Below are 23,172 nucleotides of genomic sequence, written 5' to 3'. Positions count from 1 at the left end.
TATATTCAACCACAGTTGCTTTTACCTCAGAATTCTATAGAAATAGAATCCAACCTCAGAGTGCGTATTTATTTCACAGAACAATACCACATAATTGAAAAGCTATTTACTTAGAAATTACATGGCAACGGTTGGTATTTATGTAAACTAATTCAACTGACGTTATTCGCTTGACAAACTCTTGGCACCACATGATACTTTCATGCTGATGAGTTCTTAAGAATCTTAGGGAAAGGTCTAGCATGACATCCTAGAATCATTTCAAGGGAACACTTAAAGGGTGTAGGGGAAGTACTTTGTTGTTTCCAGTGCACAGTCCTTGAGTCAACTCTGCATCTAACAACCTTTACTACAGTTTCTTATGTTCAGACTTCCATTCATGGGACATCCCTTGCCCTACTGAATTATTGGAGTGACATTTAGAATGAATACAGATGACTATCTCTGTAGGCTACCTGTCACTCTTCTCACTAACCGTTTGCCACACAAACTCATAAAGGGTCTGATTCAGGGCCGAGATATTCACACAACTCTGACCTTCACGTTAATGACTTAAACAATGTGCAGATTACACATTAAGTTTGGAACTGAATTTCTTTGAAGTTTGATTAGGATGTATTAAGCTTTGCATTGTCAGCAGAAGGTGGCATTTATTGCAGCCTTCTGTGTCAGTTCAAATTTCACATTACAGTGCCTTCAAAAAGTATTAAGACCGCTTGAATTTTTCCTCATTTTGTTATGTTACAGCCTTATTCTAAAATGTTTTTGTTTTTTTAAATGTCCTCAGCAATGTACACACGATACCCCATAATGACAAAGCGAAAACAGGTTTTTAGAAATGTAATAAACAGAAATACCTTATTTACATAAGTATTCAGACCCTTTGCTATGAGACTCGAAATTGAGCTCATGTGCATTCTGTTTCCATTGATCATCCTTGAGATGTTTCTGATTGGAGTCCACCTGTGGTAAATTAAATTGATTGGACATCATTTGGAAAGGCACACACCTGTCTATATAAGGTCACACAGTTGACAGTGCATGTCAGAGCAAAAACCGAGCCATGAGGTTGAAGGAATTGTCTGTAGAGCTCCGAGACAGGATTGTGTCGAGGCACATATTTGGGGAAGGGTACCAAAACATTTCTGCTGCATTGAAGGTCCCCAAGAACATAGTGGCCTCAATCATTCTTAAATGGAAGAAGTTTGGAACCACCAAGACTCTTCCTAGAGCTGGCTGAGCAATCGGGGGAGAAGGGCATTGGTCAGGGAGGTGACCAAGAACCCGATTGTCACTCTGACTGAGCTCTAGAGTTCCTCTGAGCTCTGGGAGAACCTTCCAGAAGGACAATCATCTCTGCAGCACTCAACCAATTAGGCCTTCATGGTAGAATGGCCAGATGGAAGCCACTCCTCAGTAAAAGGCCCATGACAGCCCGCCTGGAGTTTGCCAAAAGGCACCTAAAGACTCTCAGACCATGGGGAAACAAGATTCTCTGGTCTGATTAAAGCAAGATTGAACTCTTTGGCCTGAATGCCAAGCGTCACGTCTTGCGGAAACCTGACACCATCCCTACGGTGAAGCATGGTGGTGGCAGCATCATGCTGTTGGGATGTTTTTCAGCGGCAGGGATTGAGAGACTAATTGGGATCGAGTAAAAGATGAATGGAGGAAAGTACAGAGATCCTTGATGAAAACCTGCTCCAGAGTGCTCAGGACCTCAGACTGGGGTGAAGGTTCATCTTCCAACAGGACAACGACCCTAAGCTCACAGCCAAGACAACGCAGGAGTGGCTTTGGGAAAAGTCTCTGAATGTCCTTTAGTGGCCCAACCAGTGCTCGGACTTGAACCCGATTAAACATCTCTGGAGAGACCTGAAAATAGCTGTGCAGCAACGTTCCCCATCCAACCTGACAGAGCTTGAGAGGATCTGCAGAGAAGAATGGGAGAAACTCCCCAAATACAGGTGTGCCAAGCTTGTAGCGTTGTACTCAAGAAGACTCGAGGCTGTAATCTCTGCTAAAGGTGCTTCAACAAAGTACTCAGTAAAGGGTCTGAATACTTATGTAAATGTGATATTTCAGTTGTTTAAAAAAAAAAAAACATTTTCAAACATTTCTAAAAACCTGTTTTCGCTTTGTCATTATGGGGTAATGTGTGTAGATTGACGAGGGAAATTATTTTAAAAAATTTAGAATAAGGCTGTAAAGTAACAAAATGTGGAAAAAGTCAAGGGGTCTGAATACTTTCCAAAAGCACTATGTTATGAATTCCCTGCCGGCGACAGTTTTTTGGTTGCATAGTATAGTTATTTAGCAGACACTCTTATCCAGAGCAACTTACAAGAACAATTTGGGTTATGTGCCTTGGTCTTTCATTAGTGCTACTGTTTATGAGCATGATCACTTATCTGTTTGTGACCTTTACTAAACGTACTGTAATTGGTCATCTGAGGCTACATGACCATCACCATTTATCCCACGAAATCAGTTTATGACCGTGACCTCTTGTCTATCTGTGTTGAACTATGACCTTGTCTTGTGACGGTCATATAGTGAATTTTCTATGAATGCAGCTATGCTTGTTTTGGTAACGTCATTGTAATTTCCACTCTTTCGAAATTGATGACCATGTAGTGTAGTCTTTTGAAATGCTTTCTATAAATAATACAAAGATTTAATGAGCCAGGTGATGATCATAATAATTTCAGAATTACATATGATTTATATGTAACATACAGTACCAGTCAAAAGTTGCTCCTACTCATTCCAGGGGTTTTCTTTATTTTTACTATTTTCTACTTTGTAGAATAATAGTGAAGACATCAAAACTATGAAATAAGACATATGGAATCGTGTACTAACCAAAAAAGTGTTAAACAAATTGTTACGGCTATCGTCATATTCTTCCTCGGACGAGGAGAGGCGAGACGGATCGGACCAATACGCAGAGTGGTTAGTGTTCATAATGATTTATTAAAACGAAACTGAATACTGAATTACAAAACAAATAAACGCAGTGCATAAACCGATACAGTACCGTGTGGTGCAACAAACACAGACACGGAAACAAACACCCACAAAACACACGTGAAACCCAGGCTGCCTAAGTATGATTCTCAATCAGGGACAACGATTGACAGCTGTCTCTGATTGAGAATCATACCCGGCCGAACACAAACATCCCAACATAGAAAATCAAACATAGACAAACCCACCCAACTCACGCCCTGACCAACTAAATAAATACAAGAAAAAGGAAAACAGGTCAGGAACGTGACACAAATCAAAAATATTTTTTATATTTGAGATTTTTCAAAGTAGCCACTCTTTACCTTGACAGCTTTGCACACTCTTGGCATTCTCTCAACCAGCTTCATGAGGTAGTCAGCTGGAATGCATTTCAATTAAAAGGTGTGCCTTGTTAAAAGTTAATTTGTGGAATTTCTTTCCTTTCCTTAATGCGTTTGAGCCAATCATTTGTGTTGTGACAAGGTAGGGGTGGTATACAGAAGATAGCCCTATTTGGTAAAACTATGGCATACTATGGCAAGAACAGCTCAAAAAAGCAAAGAGAAACGACAGTCAATCATTACTTTAAGACATGAAGGTCAGTCAATCTGGAAAATGTCAAGAACTTTGGAAGTTTCTTCAAGTGCAGTTGCAAAAACCATCAAGCGCTATGATGAAACTGGCTTTCATGAGGACCACTACAGGAAAGGAAGACCCCGAGTAACCTCTGCTGCAGAGGATAAGTTCATTAGAGTTACCACCCTCAGAAATTGCAGCCCAAATAAATGCTTCACAGAGTTCAAGTAACAGACACATCTCAACATCAACTGTTCAGAGGAAACTATGTGAATCAGGCCATGGTCAAATTGCTGCAAAGAAACCACTACTAAAGTACACCAATAAGAAGAAGATGCTTGTTTGGGCCATGAAACATGAGCAATGGACATTAGACCGGTGGAAATCTGTCCAAATGTGAGATTTTTGGTTCCAACCGCCGTGTCTCTGTGAGACGCAGAATAGGTGAACGGAAGATCTCCGCATGTGTGGTTCCCACCGTGAAGCATGGAGGAGGAGGTGTAATGTTGTGGGAGTGCTTTGCTGGTGACACTGTCAGTGATGTATTTAGAATTCAAGGCACACTTAACCAGCATGGATACCACAGCATTCTGCAGCGATACACCATTCCATCTGTTTTGCGCTTAGTGGGACTATCATTTGTTTTTCAACAGGACAAGGACCCAACACACCTTCAGGCTGTGTAAGGGCTATTTGACCAAGAAGGAGAGTGATGGAGTCCTGCATCAGAGGACCTGGCTTACACAATCACTCGACCTCAACCCAATTGAGGTAGTTTGGGATGAGTTGGACCGCAGAGTGAAGGAAAAGCAGCTAACAAGTGCTCAGCATATGTGGGAACTCATTCAAGACTGTTGGAAAAGCATTCCAGATGAAGCTGGTTGAAAGAATGCCAAGAGTGCAAAGCTGTCATCAAGACAAAGGGTGGCTACTTTGAAGAATCTCAAATCTCAAATATATTTTGATTTGTTTAACACTTTTTTGGTTACTACACGATTCCATATCTTATTTCATAGTTTTGATGTCTTCACTATTCTACAATGTAGAAAATAGTAAAAATAAATAGAAACCCTTGAATGAGTAGTGTAGGTGTGTCCAAACTTTTGACTGGTACTGTACGTACATAACAATTTCATCTTGACTTGTGGTGGTCCTGCAGAGCTCAGACGACGAGTCGCAGTGGGTGGAGGAGCTGCTGAAGTTGCACACAGCGCGGGTTAGAGATGTGGAGATCCTCACAGGGCTGGACATGTACCGCTCCACCACCCTGAACTACACCCAGACCCTCTCCCTCAAGACCTTCCTGCACACCTTTGAGAGTGACACCTAAAACAGACACACACAGACTCACTCTTACTGTATCTCTGTATTGTTTTCACTCTCTTCTCAATCTTGTTACTGTGTTTCACTTCCCCTCTCTCTCTCCCCTCTCTGTCCTACTGGGCACAGACGCCAATTCAACGTCTACTCCACATTGGTGCAACGTCATTTCATTGAAATGATGTGGAAACAATGTTGATTCAACCAGCGTGTGCCCAGTGGGGTCTCTCTCTCTCCCCAGTACATCTCTGATCTTTAGGTGTATATTTGTATACAATTTGTCATATTTATTAGGTAGAAGATAATAATGCTACCACTTAGTCACACTAATTCAGAGAGCTCTTGTGTAGAAGTGGAATTAGACTTTTGTGTGTGGTTTGAGAGAAAGTGTTGTGTCGTGAATGGAGTGTTTGTTTGGGGAAGTGGAGTAATGGGTTGGATTAGGTAATGGGCCCTTTTGGTTGCAGGAAGATGATTTCATATCTCTTAATGCCGCACAGTGATGATGTACTATAGCCTGAAGTACTACGGCCTCAAATGGTTGATATGTATGTTGATGGTATCTGGATGTTTTTCCCTTCTAAATTGTGTATTATTAACATGTGGCAAGGTTCTGATCAGAATAAATTCTTATATTGCAGGTGACCATTTGAGTCATTTTTGCCACAGAAACCATTCAATTAGAATGTATGTTTATGTATAGAGAAATTTGAGAGCACCATCTTGTCAATCATTTAACCTTGGCTGTAGTATTTGGAGTAAGACCAAAACGCTAAGTTTAAAAGGTGTGTTTTCTTATGCTATACTTGTCTGTTTATCCATGAGGAATAATTGTGGAAGCTACGCACTAGAATCTGGGTGGTTGTTATTTCTGATTTAGATGACAGTGGCTCTGCAAAGTTTTTCCAGATAATTTACAAAGCTTAATTCCCTCCTTCAGTGGAATCATTGCTGGATTAGGCTACTGTTTAGATTATGCTTTGAAGGAAAAAAACGTTGATTCAGTCTTTACACTGATCTTACATACAGAGAATCAAAGGTTTTCTTAAAGTTCCAAAGTCAGTGGTTATGAACGATTTATTGACTTTTACATTAAAACATTTTTTTGTTGTTGTAATTTAGCAGACATTCTTATCCAGAGCGACATACAGTTAGTGCATTCATCCTAAAATAGCTAGGTGGGACAAGCACATATCACAGGCATAGTAGTACACTTTTCCTCAATAAAGTCAGTGCTAGGAAAGGGAGGGGGGGGGGGGGGGGTCAAGTGCAAGTGTTGGTTCAGGATTTTGTTTGTTTTTTGGGGGGGGGGGTCTAGGTGAGGAGGGGGATTATTTAAGATACTCTTTAAAGAGGTAGGGTTTCAGATGCATTCGGAAGATGGTGTCACAATCGTTATAATGATTGGACCAAGGCGCAGCGTGCGTAGAATTCCACATGTTTAATAAAGAATAAACTCACCAAACAAAACAGAAGAAAAAACTAAGCGTGACGTTCTGGGCTGCTCACAGGCAGCTACACAAAAACATAGTCAAGATCCCACAAAGCACAATGGGGAAATGGCTGCCTAAATATGAACTCCAATCAGAGACAACAATAAACTGCTGCCTCTGATTGGTAACCATACCAGGCCAACATAGATCATTATTCACCTAGATAACCCACCCAAGTCACTGTCACGCACCAAACAACATAGAGAATAAGCAGCTCTCCATGGTCAGGGCGTGACAGATGGGCAGGGACTCTGCTGTCCTAGCTTCAGGGGGAAGCTGGTTCCACCACTGGGGTGCCAGGACAGAGAAGAGCTTGGACTGGGCTGAACGGGAGCTATACTCCTGTAGGTGAGGGAGGGCCAAGAGACCTGATGTGGCAGAACGGTGCTCGGGTTGGGGTGTTGGGTTTGAGCATGGCCTGAAGGTAGGGAGGGGCAGTTCCTCCAGAGCAACATACATAACACTGTCATTTTTGTATCCATAGCTCTGTATATGAATTTGAGAGTGGTTACAGTGCATTTCTCCAGCCCCATCCCTCAGCTTTTTACTGAAACGGGGGGGGGAAATGCTTTATTATTGTTTCAACTGCTGATTGCTGATTTAAATGATCTATATTTATTTATTTCAAAAATTGCACCATCAACAATTGGTCACCAATTCCTAATACGACCAGGGCAATACTTGCCCTATAAATGAATAAAGTCTCCTACTCTCAGAAAATATTGATTTTAAGATTAAGATCACTTTATTGGTCAATTGCACACTGGGTCCAACCGAAATATGACTTTCACTTTCAACCCAACCACTCTGAAAGACACATTTATACACAGGCTTTTGGAGAGGTGCGGGGAGCTATTGTGGGGGGTTAAGTGTTTTGCTCAAGGGCACAACAGCAGGCAATGGCATCTAGGATTTGATACCAGCAACCCTCTGGCTGCCAGCTCACTTCCCAACAGATTTTCTTGTCGGACCCCGGATTTGAACTCACAACCCTCCGGTTGCTGGCTCGCCTCTCTAACCTTTTAGCCCTCTGCAATCAGATCTGAACATTGTAAAATCAGAGTTGCAAAACGTCTTCCCTGTAAATCATTAGCTTTTCCTGTGAAGCTTAATATCAGGTGAGTTCTGGACAGGTTCCCAAAGCTTTCAATTGGTCTCCTGCATTTTACAGTTGCAGAAACATGAGGTTCCCTCTTCTGGCAATAAGTTACTTTCCCACACTCAGTTCCAGAGTTCATTGTTGTGGTGAAGTAGCACCTCGTGTTGACTGTGTTTAGAACTGGACAGCTCTCAACTATGGGGATACGCAAGGAGTTGCAGGGAAAGAAGACTATTGTCGTAAGTGCATCCAACATCCAGCTTCTTTTGAATGTTTCACTAATGGAAATGGTGTATAATGAGATATGGGTAATACTAAACTTAAAGCCTGCAGGTAATATTTATCATGATGCAGTCATAATGTATTGTGAGACTTTTGTCTCATCATCATTTCATCGCAATCCTATGTAAATACCAGCCAGTTGAAATGTTGATACATAGACATAAGATATTATAATCGTTATTATAAAACCTTACAAAGGCTCATAAATGCTTAATGTAAGTTATAAAACATACCAGCAGGTTTTAAGTAGTTTAAATGTTATCGAGATAGGAAATGCATAAGATTGATTGGATTTATGGGAAAGGGTGTAATTGTACTTTATAATGCATACAAATAAACTACTCTTAGAATAATACTTATACTACTCATGAAATGCACTACAAAAAAATGCTCATGACAATCAAAAGGATACTCGTAAGGCATATGAAGGGTCATTGTTTGGAAAGGTTTTTCAGTGGGACTGGTAGCTTTACCATCACAGATGTGTGCTTATTGTGTATGGCCCATTCCACATGCCCAGTGTATTTGTGTTCTTTGCACATTTTTTACCATATGTTCTCCACAGTGACTCAGCAACCCTACATTTTGTTTCGTAACACTTTACAATAAGGTTCCATTTGTAAAGGGGTAATAATTGGGTTAGAACGGTTATTTAATCATTTGTAAATGCCTTATAAACCATTAATAAACAGTTATATCACATTGGCCAAAATAATGTAATAACTGGTCAGTGTTTGCCAAATAGTAAGCCAATAACCTCCTGTTATTAACCATTTCTAAATGCACTTACAAATGTTTATAAGATTAACCTTTATGTAATCTTGCAACCTCATTTTCAATGGTTGCACAGTTACACTATAGTCATTTTCTAACGTTTGGGTGTGATGCATTGTTGCTCTGTCCCAGGAACAGAAGAGATTGGTTTTTATGACGTGTCTTGACAGACCTTTGAAACCCTGATACCCTGGTCATTTACATCCAGGACATTATTCAATCATCATTACCCCTTAACAGATTACCAGATTCAGCACACATCACTTCTCTGTGATAGTCTAAGTATGGTGAACGCTCTGGTGTGAAACGGTAACCGTAATACCTTTGGTTGGTGAAACATTGGAGGAGGTATCCTCTCACAGCGTTGATTGTTTTGGTCTTCACACCCACCATTCATTGACTGAACATATTTAACAAAGTGTTGAATCTTCTCTCATGTATGTAGTGATGAGTACCCAATACTGTCTATAAGTATGTCTAACTTCTGACTGAACTCTCAAATCATCTATAAATGATTTACCCACATGTATAACTGCTAAAAGTATACCTTATTTTAAAGGTGACAGACCTATAAACATTTATAACTGAGTTATCAACATTTATAACTGCTAAAAGTATCATGTTTCTTAAACAACAGGAATGTAAACATTTATAACTAAGTTATCAAAAAATACTTTTAAAGTTGCAATATCGCTCCACCATTTCCTGGTTGCTAAAATTCAAATAGTTAGACTCATTTCAGTTTATGTAACAAAACAAGCAGTCATTGTGTAGAGAATCATTGTACCATCTAAACCGCTGTGAAATATATTTTCCATAACCAAAGATATTGTATTTTCAGCTGTTTGAAGCTGGTGTACAAAACCGAAAGTAAAAGACAGAAAAATGAAACATAAGAACAGGAAGCATTGAAATAGCACACATAAAAACAGATCTATCACTTCTTAGACTTGCTTTCAATGAGAATGACAGATCTATAAACTTTAAAGAAAGTGGAAACATACTGACCATTTATTCATGAGTTAGGCCTACCAGTATTTATAACTTAAAAACATTAAATTGCTTAAAAGAAAGTTGAAAATTTCTGGACATTTATTCATGTTGTTACAAACATTTCTAACAGTATATACAGTAATCTCCTTAAACCTGCAATACATAGTAAGAAAAAAAAAAGAATTTAATAGAAGGATACATTGGGGAAACAATTTTAATTGCAGTGACTCAAATCTGTAGCCTAATATTGGAATAGTGAGTAGCCTATCTAATTCAGATAAACAGGGGTGTCTTTTTCTCCCCTTTTTAACATTACAAATCAGAAGAGAAATTGACAGATTAACTATTTAACATACCACATAGGGTCTCATTCTGTCTTCATCCGTTTCTTTCTTGTTAAGCATTTTCCCATCCTGAAGTCGCAGACCTTATGGGAATGTTTGGGAGATAAGAGGAATTTATGACAATTTAGCATAGATAATAGCTACATTACTCTACTATAGCGGTTCCTAAACTAAGGGTCGCAACCCCATGTGGGGTTGCCTGATATGAAAATGGGGTCGCGAGCATGAAACGGCACAGCTGATGTTCAGTGTGCTGCGTAGCTATATTGAAGAAAAACAGATTCCATGGGGTTTTAGGGCCTTCCTCTGAGGTCCTGGATGGCAGGAAGCTTGGCCCCAGTGATGTACTGGGCCGTACGCACTACCCCCTGTAGTGCCTTGCAGTCGGAGGCCGAGCAGTTGCCATACCAGGCAGTCATGCAACCAGTCAGGAAGGTCTCGATGGTGCAGCTGTAGAACTTTTTGAGGATCTGAGGACCCATGCCAAATCTTTTCAGTCTCCTGAGGGGGAATAGGTGTTGTCGTGCCCTCTTCACGATTGTCTTGATATGTTTGGACCATGATAGTTTGTTGGTGATGTGGACACAAAGGAACTTGAAGCTCTCTACCTGCTCCACTACAGCCCTGACGATGAGAATGGGGTGTGCTCGTCCCTCCTTTTCTTGAAGTCCACAATCATCTCCTTTGTCTTGATCACGTTGAGGGAGAGGTTGTTGTCCTGGCACCACACTGCCAGGTCTCTGAGCTCCTCCCTATAGGCTGTCTCATCGTTGTCGGTGATCAGGCCTACCTCCGTTGTGTCGTCGGCAAACTTAATGATGGTGTTGGAGTCGTGCTTGGATATCATCATCATGATTCTCACCATTTAGCCTTAGCTAGTTATGTTAACCACTGCTAGCTAAAACTAATAATAGCCAGTGTTTAACATGTAACTCTGTGTTGTTGTATGTGTCGAACTGCTTTGCTTTACCTTGGCCAGGTCGCAGTTGCAAATGAGAACTTGTTCTCAACTAGCCTACCTGGTTAAATAAAAGTGAAATAAAAATAAAACTTGCTAACACCAATAGCTAGCTATCACAGATGAAAGGGTTAGCTAGTTATCTTGATTTTTGCTAATACACTCAAGTAAGTTCGTCTTAAAATTGCAACCACTCATGTTAGTGTGCTGAAAAAGAATGCTAGCTAGCTAACTTACCAGCTAACAGCTAGTTAGATAACTACTATAGCTAGCTAGCATGCTAATCCACAAAAGCTAGCTAAACAAAAGCTAGCTAAATTTAGCTAACTGAGCAGCGTGCTAAATCATCCAGCAGAATTTCTGTATTCAAAGGTGAAACAAATTGCATAGAGAATTTACCCTCTCTCCATATCGACATTTTGATCCTGTGACCAATGATTATTTCATGTAATCTCTTCTGTCTGGACTTTGCACACTTCTCATAGCCACGTCCATCATGATTCTTCATTACGCACTGTCACATAATGTCAGTGCCAACACAACATTCTGGACACGTTCCAGGTCATCTTTATTTCAAGCACGTTTCACAGATGGGCAGATCTCCTCACAAAGTAGGGGACATTTTTCAGAAACCAGCGAACCACACCAGTAATATGGCTTGAGATCTTCAGATGAGGTCTCTTCAGATGAGTCCTTAAATATGTGTACCAATGCATCATCAGGGGTTCAAACGTGGGGGAAAGACACATCATGGGAGTTGACCGTTGGTCTGAAAACCAACCTCTTCTGTTCCTGGGACAGAGCAACAATGCATCACACCCAAAAGTGAGAAAATGACTATAGTTTAACTGTGCAACCATTGAAAATAAGGTTGCATGATGATACATAAGGGTTCAATAGTATACGCATTTGGAAGAGCATTTATAAATGGTTAATAGCTGGAGGTAAATAGTGGCTCACTTTTTGGCAAGCACTATTTTGACTAATTTGTTATAACCCATTTATTAATGGTTAATAATGCATTTAAAAATGATTAAATAAGTGTTAGTATCGTAATTACAAACCCTTTATAAACCCTTTACAAATGGAACCTTATTGTAAAGTGTTACCGTCTTGGTATACCACAGTAAATGGGATGCCCTTTTTTCAAAAACATTTTGTATTAGAAAATAGTACAACTAGTGTCTTTGTGGTTGATACTTGTACTTATACTGTGTGTGTATGTTTGTGTGTGTGTGTGTGTGTGTGTGTGTGTGTGTGTGTGTGCGTGTGTGTGTGTGTGTGTGTGCGCGCTTACACGCATGTATGTGTCTGTGTGTGTCTGTATGTGTAGATAGGTGCTTTGGCGATCTCCATGGTCACCATAATCCTAGGGCTCGGACTGGGGCTTGGTTTACAACTAGAGGACTGTCGAAACAAAGGTACACTATTTCTTATTGGAGCATATTCTGTAAAAAAATCACATACACAACCACAATATGTATAATTACAATTATATGTGATATTTGATATCACCACTTCAACAATAAAACAAAGACTACCTTGGTGTGCCAAATCAAATTGGCTCGTGGGCCGGATTTGGCCCCCTGATCAGTTGGTGCCCCCTGTTCTACTGTATAAGCTGCACCTGTGAAATCCACTGGAACTGCTCAATGTACCTTCATGTGTTCCAGTGGTTCCCACTACCTCCTGCAAGAACAGATGCTACGAGCCCTTCGACGATGAAACACCAGGCTGTCGCTGTGATACTCAGTGTGTTATCAACAATAACTGTTGCTATGACTTTCAGGACACCTGTTTCCAACCAAGTGAGCCATGTTTACTGTAAATTACATCAGTGGTTCCCAAACTGTGGGGCGCGCCACCTAGCGGGGGCGGGGGGGGGGGGGGGGGGGGGGGGGGGGCAGTAATAGTAGAATGCACAAGGTGCAATTTCGAAAGTGCATAGTGCATTCTCAGTTCCTCTTGCCATGTTAGTCATTGCATACCTTAGAAAGCTATTTATAACTTGTCAGAAATTTGGGGGGCGGGATTACCCAATGCTGGAACAGGGACCCAGAGTGAAAAAGTTTGGGAACCCCTGCCCTATATCACCCACTGAATGTCCTCACAAATTGAACTCATACATTGGCATACTGATATGAATACCTTTGATAAGTATGGTGTTATCAGTGGAGGCTCCTCAGAGGAGGAAGGGGAGGACAATCCTCCTCAGTGAATTCCATAAAAATAAAATATATTTAGTTTAGATAAAACTAAACTAAATATATTCACGTCACCAAATAATTGTTTTGCAATGAAAAACACAGTTTTGCAATGAAAGTCTGCAGTAGCCTCAACAGCACTCTGTAGGGTAGCACCATGATTTAGCCGGAGGACAGCTAGCTTCCGTTCTCCTCTGGATATATTGACTTCAATACAAATCCTAGGAGGCTTATGGTTCTCACCCCCTTCTATAGACTTACACAGTAATTATGACAACTTCCGGAGGACATCCTCCAACCTATCAGAGTTCTAGTAGCATGAACTGACATGTTGTCCACCCAATCAAAGGATTAGAGAATGAATTAGAGAATGAGTTTTTTTCACCTGGTCACATACAGCTGATGTGTTGTGCATTGAAGTCCACAAACGACGGGACAAGGTGAGAGGAGGAGAGTGAATAGATGCGAGAAGGAGTACAATGTGGCTGCTATGAAAGTGAACTGTGTTTACGCGGGTTGTATTCATTCCGCCAATTCTGTTGAAAAACGTTTCTTAAACGGAAGCAAACAGAACGAAACAGGGATGAACATACCTGAACTCTCGTTTGCAACTGTTGGACTAATGATTACACCCTCTTTACCAGCTAGATGCAGGCAAGAGTGTGCAAGGCCTCACATGTTTCTCCTGACCTGTGTGCACCTACGTTGTAAGCTTTCATTCATAGGCTAGGTTTTAGCAACCTCATGATATTATTGTGAAAATTTGAGTATTATGTAGTAGCCTTAACCTATCGATGTTACATTGAGCTGGGTGAATAGAATATGAATGACAGTCATTCAATACGCTGTAATAGAAATAAGGTCATGCTCATGAAAAAAAAAACTTCCTCCCTCATCATAAACGGCACCGACTGCCACTGGGTGTTGTCATGTTGTAGAATTTTTTATGATAGCATATTATGACCAATAGGGTTCAAGTCTACCACTTTATTAAACTAAGAAAAGACTGAACTTTGATGACAGAATTGTTACCTTGTTCACATGTCAGCTTATTATGGTTTAGCTAGCTTCACCACTTCTAATGGTTTAATCCAACAGCTCAACAATGGGAGTGCACCAAACTGCGCTGTGGAGAAACGAGGTTGGCGGAGAGCAGGTGCCACTGCTCTGACGACTGCCTGGGTGCTGGTGACTGTTGTACCAACTTCAAACATGTCTGTCAAGGTGAGAAGAACTTTATGAAATGTACACGTCAATGTACACATTACCATGTATCCTCAATAGCTCAAATGTTTGCATTGAGACAGATTTGGAAGAACACTTGAAATAATTTTTTTCCTTCAATTTTCTCACTTGTACTTGTTTTCCCATAAATGAAGGAGAGACAGAATGGGTGGCAGATGACTGTGTGGATTTGACGAGCCCAAAATGTCCAGCGAAGTATGGTTTAGCGCATTAAGGAATGCACAAAATTGAAAAAAACAAGAATGCCAAGATGATTAGAAAAGGCTTCAATATCTACCTGAATTACTAAACTAAAATGTAAAAAATGTAAAATTCTACATATTTTCTAAATGTTTCTAAAATCTATAATTTTACCCTTAGCTTTAAACTGCAGCCGCTGCTCCTCATCTCACTGGACGGCTTGAGAGCAGAGTATCAACAAACATGGAGTTCCCTCATCCCCGTCCTGGACAAACTGAGTGAGTCCCATCATCCCTTTGTCAGATGGGATCAGTTTGTGCCATCATCCCTATTCAGCTGCCTTAACCATACCAATGGGCTTGCACATAAGGGCTCATCTTTGTCCTTATCCCTCTAACAGGAACCTGTGGCACCTCTGCACCTTACATGCAGCCTGTGTTCCCCAGCATTACCTTCCCTAATCACTACACCATTGCCACGGTTAGCCTCATATCCTCACACACAAACCCATTGTTATGCACAATGACAGATATTTTTAAAGACCAACAGAATTGTATATCAGCCAAAAAGGGGATATCAAATATACAGTTGAAGTCGGAAGTTTACATACACTTAGGTTGGAGTCATTAAAACTTGTTTATCAACCACTCCACACATTTCTTGTGAACAAACTATAGTTTTGGCAAGTCGGTTAGGACATCTACTTTGTGCATGCCACAAGTAATTTTTCCAACAATTGTTTACAGACAGATAATTTCACTTATAATTCACAGTATCACAATTCCAGTGGGTCAGAAGTTTACATACACTAAGTGACTGTGCCTTTAAACAGTTTGGAAAATTCCAGAAAATTATGTCATGACTTTAGAAGCTTCTGATAGGCTAATTAACACAATTTGAGTGAATTGGAGGTGTACCTATGGATGTATTTCAAGGCCTACCTTCAAACTCAGTGCCTCTTTGTTTGACATCATGGGAAAATCAAAAGAAATCAGCCAAGACCTCAGAAAAAAAAATGTAGACCTCCACAAGTCTGGTTCATACTTGGGAGCAATTTCCAAACGCCTGAAGGTACCACGTTCATCTGTACAAACAATAGTACGCAAGTATAAACACCATGGGACCACGCAGCCGTCATACCGCTCAGGAAGGAGACGCGTTCTGTCTCCTAAAGATGAATGTACTTTGGTGCGAAAAGTGCAAATCAATCCCAGAACAACAGCAAAGGACCTTATGAAGATGCTGGAGAAAACAGGTACAAAAGTATCTATATCCACAGTAAAACGAGTCCTATATCGACATAACCTGAAAGGCCACTCAGCAAAGAAGATGCCACTACTCCAAAACCGCCATAAAAAAAGCCCGACTACGGTTTGCAACTGTACATGCTGACAAAGATGGGTCTTTTTGGAGAAATATCCTCTGGTCTGATGAAACAAAAATATAACTGTTTGGCCATAATGACCATCGTTATATTTGGAGGAAAAAGGGGGATGCTTGCAAGCCGAAGAACACCATCCCAACCGTGAAGGACGGGGGTGGCAGCATCATGTTGTGGGGGTGCTTTGCTGCAGGAGGGACTGGTGCACTTCACAAAATAGATGGCATCATGAGGTAGGAAAATGATGTGGCTATATTGAAGCAACATCTCAAGACATCAGTCAGGAAGTTAAAGCTTGGTCGCAAATGGGTCTTCTAAATGGTCAATGACTCCAAGCATACTTCCAAAGTTGTGGCAAAATGGCTTAAAGACAAGAAAGTCAAGGTATTGGAGTGGCCATCACAAAGCCCTGACCTCAATGCTATAGAAAATTTGTGGGCAGAACTGAAAAAGCGTGTGCGAGCAAGGAGGTCTACAAACCTGACTCAGTTACACCAGCTCTGTCAGGAGGAATGGGCCAAAATTCACCCAACTTATTGTGGGAAGCTTATGGAAGGCTACCCAAACGTTTGACCCAAGTTAAATAATTTAAAGGCAATGCTACCAAATACTAATTGAGTGTATGTAAACTTTTGCCCTGTATGTAAACTTTTGATCCTAACTGACCTAAGACAGGGAATTTTTACTAGGATTAAATGTCAGGAATTGTGAAAAACTGATCTGTATCAATTTGGCTAAGGTGTATGTAAACTTCCGACTTCAACTGTATAAGAAATAAAAAATATGCAGCAGTTTGTGTCATTACCAAAACTGTGTCATTAATTTTGTATTCTTCACAAAATGTCCACTGTGTCATCTTTAGGGCATGTACTCCGAGTCCCACGGGCTGGTTGACAACAAGATGTATGACCCTGTGTTCGACGCTTCCTTCAGTCTGTCAAACGATGAGAAGTCCAACCCCAGATGGTACCTTGGTCAGCCGGTGAGTCCACCCTCCTGCTTCCTGCTTTGCCATTCACATTGAGACCTTTAGAGAGCTAAATAAGCAAGAAAATAATACTTTTATTTGGTTTCCCACAGTCAGATATGGGGCCTACTGCCATCTTTTGACCATAGCGTTGAAAGTCAGCCTGACGTCAATATTTATTTTTCATTGTGTGTTGTGCATTTACGTGTGTTGCTGTAGTTCACAAAAGAACACAACTCTCTGCTCAGCAGAATACTTCGATCAGTACTGAGGAGTGATTCGAAAATATTCTCGCTCATAACCTTGTCATTGTAGATTTGGCACACTGCCAGTTACCAAGGACTGAGAGCAGGGACGTATTTCTGGCCTGGCTCAGATGTCAAAATCAATGGCAGTTTCCCAGACATCAACGAAGACTACAACGGGTAATATAATCAGGAATAAATTATCTTGTTTCTCATATATGAATAGACCGATAGCTTTATTGCCCTTGGATGATAAGAACTGTCATTTTCTATTGTCATGCCTTTCATTTCATTTCAGAAAAATACCTTTTGAGGAGAGGGTCTTCACACTCCTGAAGTGGCTACAGTTGCCAGATAATGAGAGGTAAATCCCCCTTTTAAGTTAGAGGCATCCCAGCTACTAGCAAGCCTTTATCAGAGACATTCAAGCCTAAAGTGCATTGTGTATAATGTCGTGGTGTATAACAATTGTTGTCCCTGCAGGCCAGATTTCTTCACGTTGTACCTCGAGGAGCCGGACAAGTCGGGGCACAGCTTTGGTCCTGTCAGTGGAGGGGTAAGTTCAATAGGAAAACAACCAGGATGCATCTCATTAGTCTGAAGTTATTTCATATGCAATTAACTGAAATACCTTGAGAGGCGAAGGGCAAACAACAGGTTTCTGTCCACCATATTGCTTTCTCCTGCCCTGTGTTCTCAGATCATTGAAATACCTCTGGTGCAACAACCTTACAACAACCTGCAGGTCAAAGCAGGTTCTGGATTGTTAAGCTTATACTGTATCTACCATTCGAGAGCTTGGGACAATAAAGCTATATCTGCATTTTAAAAAAAAATGTTGTTATTGACATAGCCTTGTTCTGTTCTCTACCTATAAAGTACTCTAAATGCAACAATTCATGTTGTTATGTTCAAAAGAATACAAGAAGAAATTGCTGACACCATTCAAACCAATGAGAGTCCGGAACATTAAAGCTAATTATCTCAGAATAATATTTTTTTCTGATAGAACTTTACAGTCCAAAGCTCTCGCATTAATAAGATACACTTCAGACGCTCTGAAGTACTTTGATGAAATGGTCCATAAATCTTTATTAATAAAATAACCAAAATGACAAAATAACTAATATTAGAATTAACACTACTGCAGAGTTCCTGCACCTAAATAGAAACAGTACCAGCACACAAAATGAGTACTGGCACCTATTTCAGTCAAGCATTAAGGCTGCCACCTCAAAGGTGTTGTTCGATTCCTGTCGAGGACAAAACAGCAAAAGGTCATGATGTACTGCTTTGTTGTTACGTAATGTAATCCAAAAAGGCTCACTTCTTGTGTTTAGGTCAGGCATGTGTCGAAACTACCCTTTGTTTTTGTTCTCCTAACTGCTTTTAACATGCTTTTATAGCACCACAATCAACCCCTGACATAACTCTCATTTACACAACATACGGCAAGTGTCTTCACTGACATTTTCAACCTGTCCCTGACTGAGGCTGTAATACCAACATGCTTCAAGCAGACCACCATAGTCCCTGTGCCCAAGAACACTAAGGTAACCTGCCAAAATGACTACAGACCCGTAGCACTTACATCTGTAGCCATAAAATACTTTGAAAGACTGTTCATGGCTCACATCAACACCATTATCCCAGAAAAACTAGACCCACTCCAATTTGCATACTGCCCCAACAGATCAACAGATGATGCAATATAGATTGCATTCCACACTGCCCTTTCCCACCTGGACAAAAGGAACAACTATGTGGGAATGCTACTCATTGACTACAGCTCAGCGCTCAACACCATAGTGGTGCCCTCAAAGCTCTTCACTAAGGGACTATACACCTCCCTCTGCAACTGGATCCTGGACTTCCTGATGGGCTGTCCCCAAGTGGTAAGGGTAGGTAACAACACATCCACCACGCTGATCCTCAACACGGGGGTCCCTCAGGGGTGCATGCTCAGTCCCCTCCTGTACTCCCTGTTCACTCATGACTGCATGGCCAGGCACGACTCCAACACCATCATTAAGTTTGCTGACGACAACAGTGGTAGGCCTGATCACCGACAACGATGAGACAGCCTTTAGGGAGGAGGTCAGAGACCTAGCCGTGTGGTGCCAGTATAACAACCTCTCCCTCAACGTGATCAAGACAAAGGAGATTATTGTGGACTACAGGAAAAGGAGGACCGAGCACGCCCCCATTCTCATCGACAGGGCTGCAGTGGAGCAGGTAGAGAGCTTCAAGTTCCTTTGTGTCCACATCACCAACAAACTATCATGGTCCGAACACACCAAGACAGTCGTGAAGAGAGCATGACAAAGCCTATTCCCCCTCAGGAGACTAAAATGATTTGGCATGGATCCTCAGATCCTCAAAAAGTTCTACAGCTGCCCCATCGAGAGCATCCTGACTGGTTGCATCACTACCTGGTATGGCAACTGCTCAGCCTCCGACCGCAAGGCACTACAGAGGGTAGTGCGTACGGCCCAGTACATCACTGGGGCCAAGCTTCCTGCCATCCAGGACCTCAATACCAGGCGGTGTCAGAGGAAGACCCTAAAATCTGTCAAAGACTCCAGCCACCCAAGTCATAGACTGTTCACTCTGCTACCACACGGAAACCGGTACCAGAGCGCCAAGTCTAGGTCCAAAAGGCTTCTTAACAGCTTCTACCCCCAATCAATAAGACTCCTGAACAGCTAATCAAATGGCTACCCAGACTATTTGCATTGCCCCCCTCTTTTACGCTGCTGCTACTCTCTGTTTATTATCTATGCATAGTCACTTTAACTCTATCTACATGTACATATTACCTCAATTACCTCGCCTAACCTGTGCCCCCACACACTCACTCTGTACCGGTTCCCCCTGTATATATCCTCGCTACTGTTATTTTACTGCTGTTCTTTAATTATTTGGTATTTTTATTTTTTACTAATCTATTTTCTACTTAACACTTATTTTTCTTAAAACTGCATTGTTGGTTTTGGGCTCCCGAGTGGCACAGCGGTCTAAGGCACTGCATCTCAATCTAAGCCCCTGGTTCTAAGCCCCCCCCTGGTTCGAATCCAGGTTGAATCACATCCGGCCGCGATTGGGAGTGCCATAGGGCGGCGCACAATTGGCCAAGTGTCGTCCGGGTTTGGCCGGGGTAGGCCTTCATTGTAAATAGGAATTTGTTCTTAACTGATTTGCCTAGTTAAATGAAGGTTAAATAAAATAAATTGGTTAAGGGCTTGTAAGTAAGCATTTCACTGTAAGGTACCTGTTGTTTTCAGTGCATGTGACAAAAAATATTTGATTTGATTTGATAGACAGAGCAACCCACTGAATGATTTTGATCCATGACCGCTGTATACATATCCATGACCACTGTATACAAAACACATGGCTTAGATTCAATGCTGAACGCCAAATGAAAGTGCTCACCAAAAGGTGAAAGTTCAATGTCTTGCTCACATGTGAACAAATGGTGCCATTGACAATTAAGTTGGGCATACTTTTTCTCCATTGAAAAAGCCCCTTCAAATCAGTTGCCTTATAAATGCAAACATATTGTTAAATCATCATGATGCAAAGTTATGATCTAATGACATTTACATATTGTAGTAACCCCAAGAGAAAATTACATAGTTTTTTTTTTTTTATAGAACTCAACATTTGTTTTCATATAATCATGCATAAATCACGTCAAAGTGTGTTTACTTTTTGTAAATAGACTGGTACTTAACAATAATCAAGGTTTGATTATGTTGAGGGTGCCATTAGCCTTGGTCAATGAAGTCATTGAAGACTACAGTCACAGTTATAACAGTCTCACAAGTTTCTCACTGTATTTCAGTTGATCGAGGCTCTCACGGGAGTGGACAAGGTCATTGGTCAACTGATGAACGGACTCAAACAGCTGAACCTGCATCAGTGTCTCAACATCATCATCGTAGCGGACCACGGTAGGAGGCTAATAAATCAAAGGAATCAAATGTATTCGCCCTTTACCTCCACAAATCTGACATCTGGACAGCAAATGGACCTCTTTCCCATAGACCTAGTATATCTAAAAATGTAATGTATTTAGAATAATATGGAATTAGTCTACAAACATGAAAAAATAGTGAGCATTGTTGTATTCATGTTGTGGCTTAATAGTTCATGGCTGTACAAATAAGTTTGTGTGGAAACTTCAACAAAAACTTTATTGGGCTACACCAATAGGTATGGAGGACACAAGTTGTGACAGGAAGGAAGTCCTCCAGGATCTACTCCAGGTGGAAAATGTTCGTGATCTATATGTCTACGAGGGACCATTTGGGAGAATTAGATCCAATGACAAAAACCAACCCTGTGAGTGTAAGACCAAACATGTAGAAAATGTACCCTTTCTTTGTATCGCAATAAAAATGACATATTCCTGTTGTTTCCTTTGACAGTGGACTCGGCCCAACTTGTAGCCAACATGACGGTGAGTAAGAAGCTACAATAAATCATTCACCTTGATTTAAACTAGCCGTGACTGCCATATTGACTGGAAATGCTCCAATTGAGGAATAATCAAATGTTTAGGCAAACTGAAGATGTTCATATGTTGTTTGTATTCAGTCCCATAATGTTTTGTCCCTAATACTGTATCTGTTATAGAAACCTAGTGATTGATCAAAAATATTATGTTGTTTTCTTGGGATTCCAGTGCAAGAAGAACGGTCAGAAGGTCAAGCCTTACCTGAAAAACCATCTGCCCAAGCGGTTCCACTACGCAAACAGTAGACGCATTGAGGACGTCAGTGTGATAGTCAATCCAGGATGGCTGTTCGAGAGGTACCGATTTAAGAAACTCCACACTACTTTATAAACATAATCCTGGTGTGGATTTTAGTAGGGCATGATGTAGCAAAATGTTGGCTTCTTACATATTTCTGTGTTATGTTATAGATACCCAGGGTCTTTGACCTTCTGTGCAGGTGGAGCTCATGGGTATGACAATGATGATGCTAGTATGCATGTGAGTAGGAAGAAGATCCATTTACTCAAATAAATCAGTTAGTTAATGAGTACAAACTTAATTTGATTAGTTTAAAAAATATACTGAACAAAAATATAAACGCAACATGGAACAATTTCAATGATTTTACTGAGTTACAGTTAATATAAGGAAATCAGTCAATTGAAATACAGTGGGGCAAAAAAGTATTTAGTCAGCCACCAATTGTGCAAGTTCTCCCACTTAAAAAGATGAGAGAGGCCTGTAATTTTCATCATAGATACACTTCAACTATGACAGACAAAATGAGGGAAAAAAATCCAGAAAATCACATTGTAGGATTTTTAATGAATTTATTTGCAAATTATGGTGGAAAATAAGTATTTGGTCACCTACAAACAAGCAAGATTTCTGGCTCTCACAGACCTGTAACTTCGTCTTTAAGAGGCTCCTCTGTCCTCCACTCGTTACCTGTATTAATGGCACCTGTTTGAACTTGTTATCAGTATAAAAGACACCTGTCCACAACCTCAAACAGTCACACTCCAAACTCCACTATGGCCAAGACCAAAGAGCTGTCAAAGGACACCAGAAACAAAGTTGTAGACCTGCACCAGGCTGGGAAGACTGAATCTGCAATAGGTAAGCAGCTTGGTTTGAAGAAATCAACTGTGGGAGCAATTATTAGGAAATGGAAGACATACAAGACCACTGATAATCTCCCTCGATCTGGGGCTCCACGCAAGATCTCACCCTGTGGGGTCAAAATGATCACAAGAACGGTGAGCAAAAATCCCAGAACCACATGGGGGGACCTAGTGAATGACCTGCAGAGAGCTGGGACCAAAGTAACAAAGCCTACCATCAGTAACACACTACGCCACCAGGGACTCAAATCCTGCAGTGCCAGACGTGTCCCCCTGCTTAAGCCAGTACATCTCCAGGCCCGTCTAAAGTTTGCTAGAGAGCATTTGGATGATCCAGAAGAAGATTGGGAGAATGTCATATGGTCAGATGAAACCAAAATAGAAATATTTGGTAAAAACTCAACTCGTCGTGTTTGGAGGACAAAGAATGCTGAGTTGCATCCAAAGAACACCATACCTACTGTGAAGCAT

General features: G+C 40.9%; 2 protein-coding genes and 1 long non-coding RNA gene across 4 annotated transcripts in view; 2 read left to right on the top strand and 1 right to left on the bottom strand.

Moving 5' to 3' along the window:
• LOC120022130 (ectonucleotide pyrophosphatase/phosphodiesterase family member 2-like) overlaps window positions 1-5,553 on the top strand; it is a 30,625-nt gene extending 25,072 nt beyond the window's left edge. For both annotated transcript variants that reach the window (XM_038965976.1, XM_038965975.1), the window contains exon 25: window positions 4,748-5,553. In XM_038965976.1, coding sequence (XP_038821904.1) covers window positions 4,748-4,918 — 171 coding nt within the window. In that variant the 3' untranslated portion in view covers window positions 4,919-5,553. The remainder of the gene's footprint in view (window positions 1-4,747) is intronic.
• A 2,014-nt stretch (window positions 5,554-7,567) lies between these two features.
• The window catches only part of LOC120022230 (venom phosphodiesterase 1), a 31,237-nt gene continuing 15,632 nt past the window's right edge, over window positions 7,568-23,172 (top strand). Inside the window, exons 1-16 of the mRNA XM_038966114.1 lie at window positions 7,568-7,739; window positions 12,185-12,272; window positions 12,525-12,659; window positions 14,154-14,279; window positions 14,435-14,495; window positions 14,661-14,758; window positions 14,881-14,960; window positions 16,724-16,843; window positions 17,144-17,253; window positions 17,372-17,437; window positions 17,557-17,629; window positions 20,921-21,029; window positions 21,292-21,420; window positions 21,507-21,538; window positions 21,764-21,891; window positions 22,006-22,075. Of these exons, the coding sequence (XP_038822042.1) occupies window positions 7,698-7,739; window positions 12,185-12,272; window positions 12,525-12,659; window positions 14,154-14,279; window positions 14,435-14,495; window positions 14,661-14,758; window positions 14,881-14,960; window positions 16,724-16,843; window positions 17,144-17,253; window positions 17,372-17,437; window positions 17,557-17,629; window positions 20,921-21,029; window positions 21,292-21,420; window positions 21,507-21,538; window positions 21,764-21,891; window positions 22,006-22,075 (1,467 nt within the window). The 5' untranslated portion in view covers window positions 7,568-7,697. The remainder of the gene's footprint in view (window positions 7,740-12,184; window positions 12,273-12,524; window positions 12,660-14,153; window positions 14,280-14,434; window positions 14,496-14,660; window positions 14,759-14,880; window positions 14,961-16,723; window positions 16,844-17,143; window positions 17,254-17,371; window positions 17,438-17,556; window positions 17,630-20,920; window positions 21,030-21,291; window positions 21,421-21,506; window positions 21,539-21,763; window positions 21,892-22,005; window positions 22,076-23,172) is intronic.
• LOC120022231 lies at window positions 9,550-11,352 on the bottom strand. Its single transcript, XR_005472593.1, has 2 exons — window positions 11,251-11,352; window positions 9,550-9,976 (listed from the first exon to the last, which is right to left on the bottom strand). It is a non-coding gene; the product is annotated as an uncharacterized LOC120022231 (long non-coding RNA).

This window comes from Salvelinus namaycush, chromosome 27, assembly GCF_016432855.1.
Source record: "Salvelinus namaycush isolate Seneca chromosome 27, SaNama_1.0, whole genome shotgun sequence".
Taxonomy (NCBI): Eukaryota; Metazoa; Chordata; class Actinopteri; order Salmoniformes; family Salmonidae; genus Salvelinus; species Salvelinus namaycush.
The sequence above is the reverse complement of the archived record's forward strand: the minus strand, read 5'-3'. Positions and strand labels throughout refer to the sequence as shown.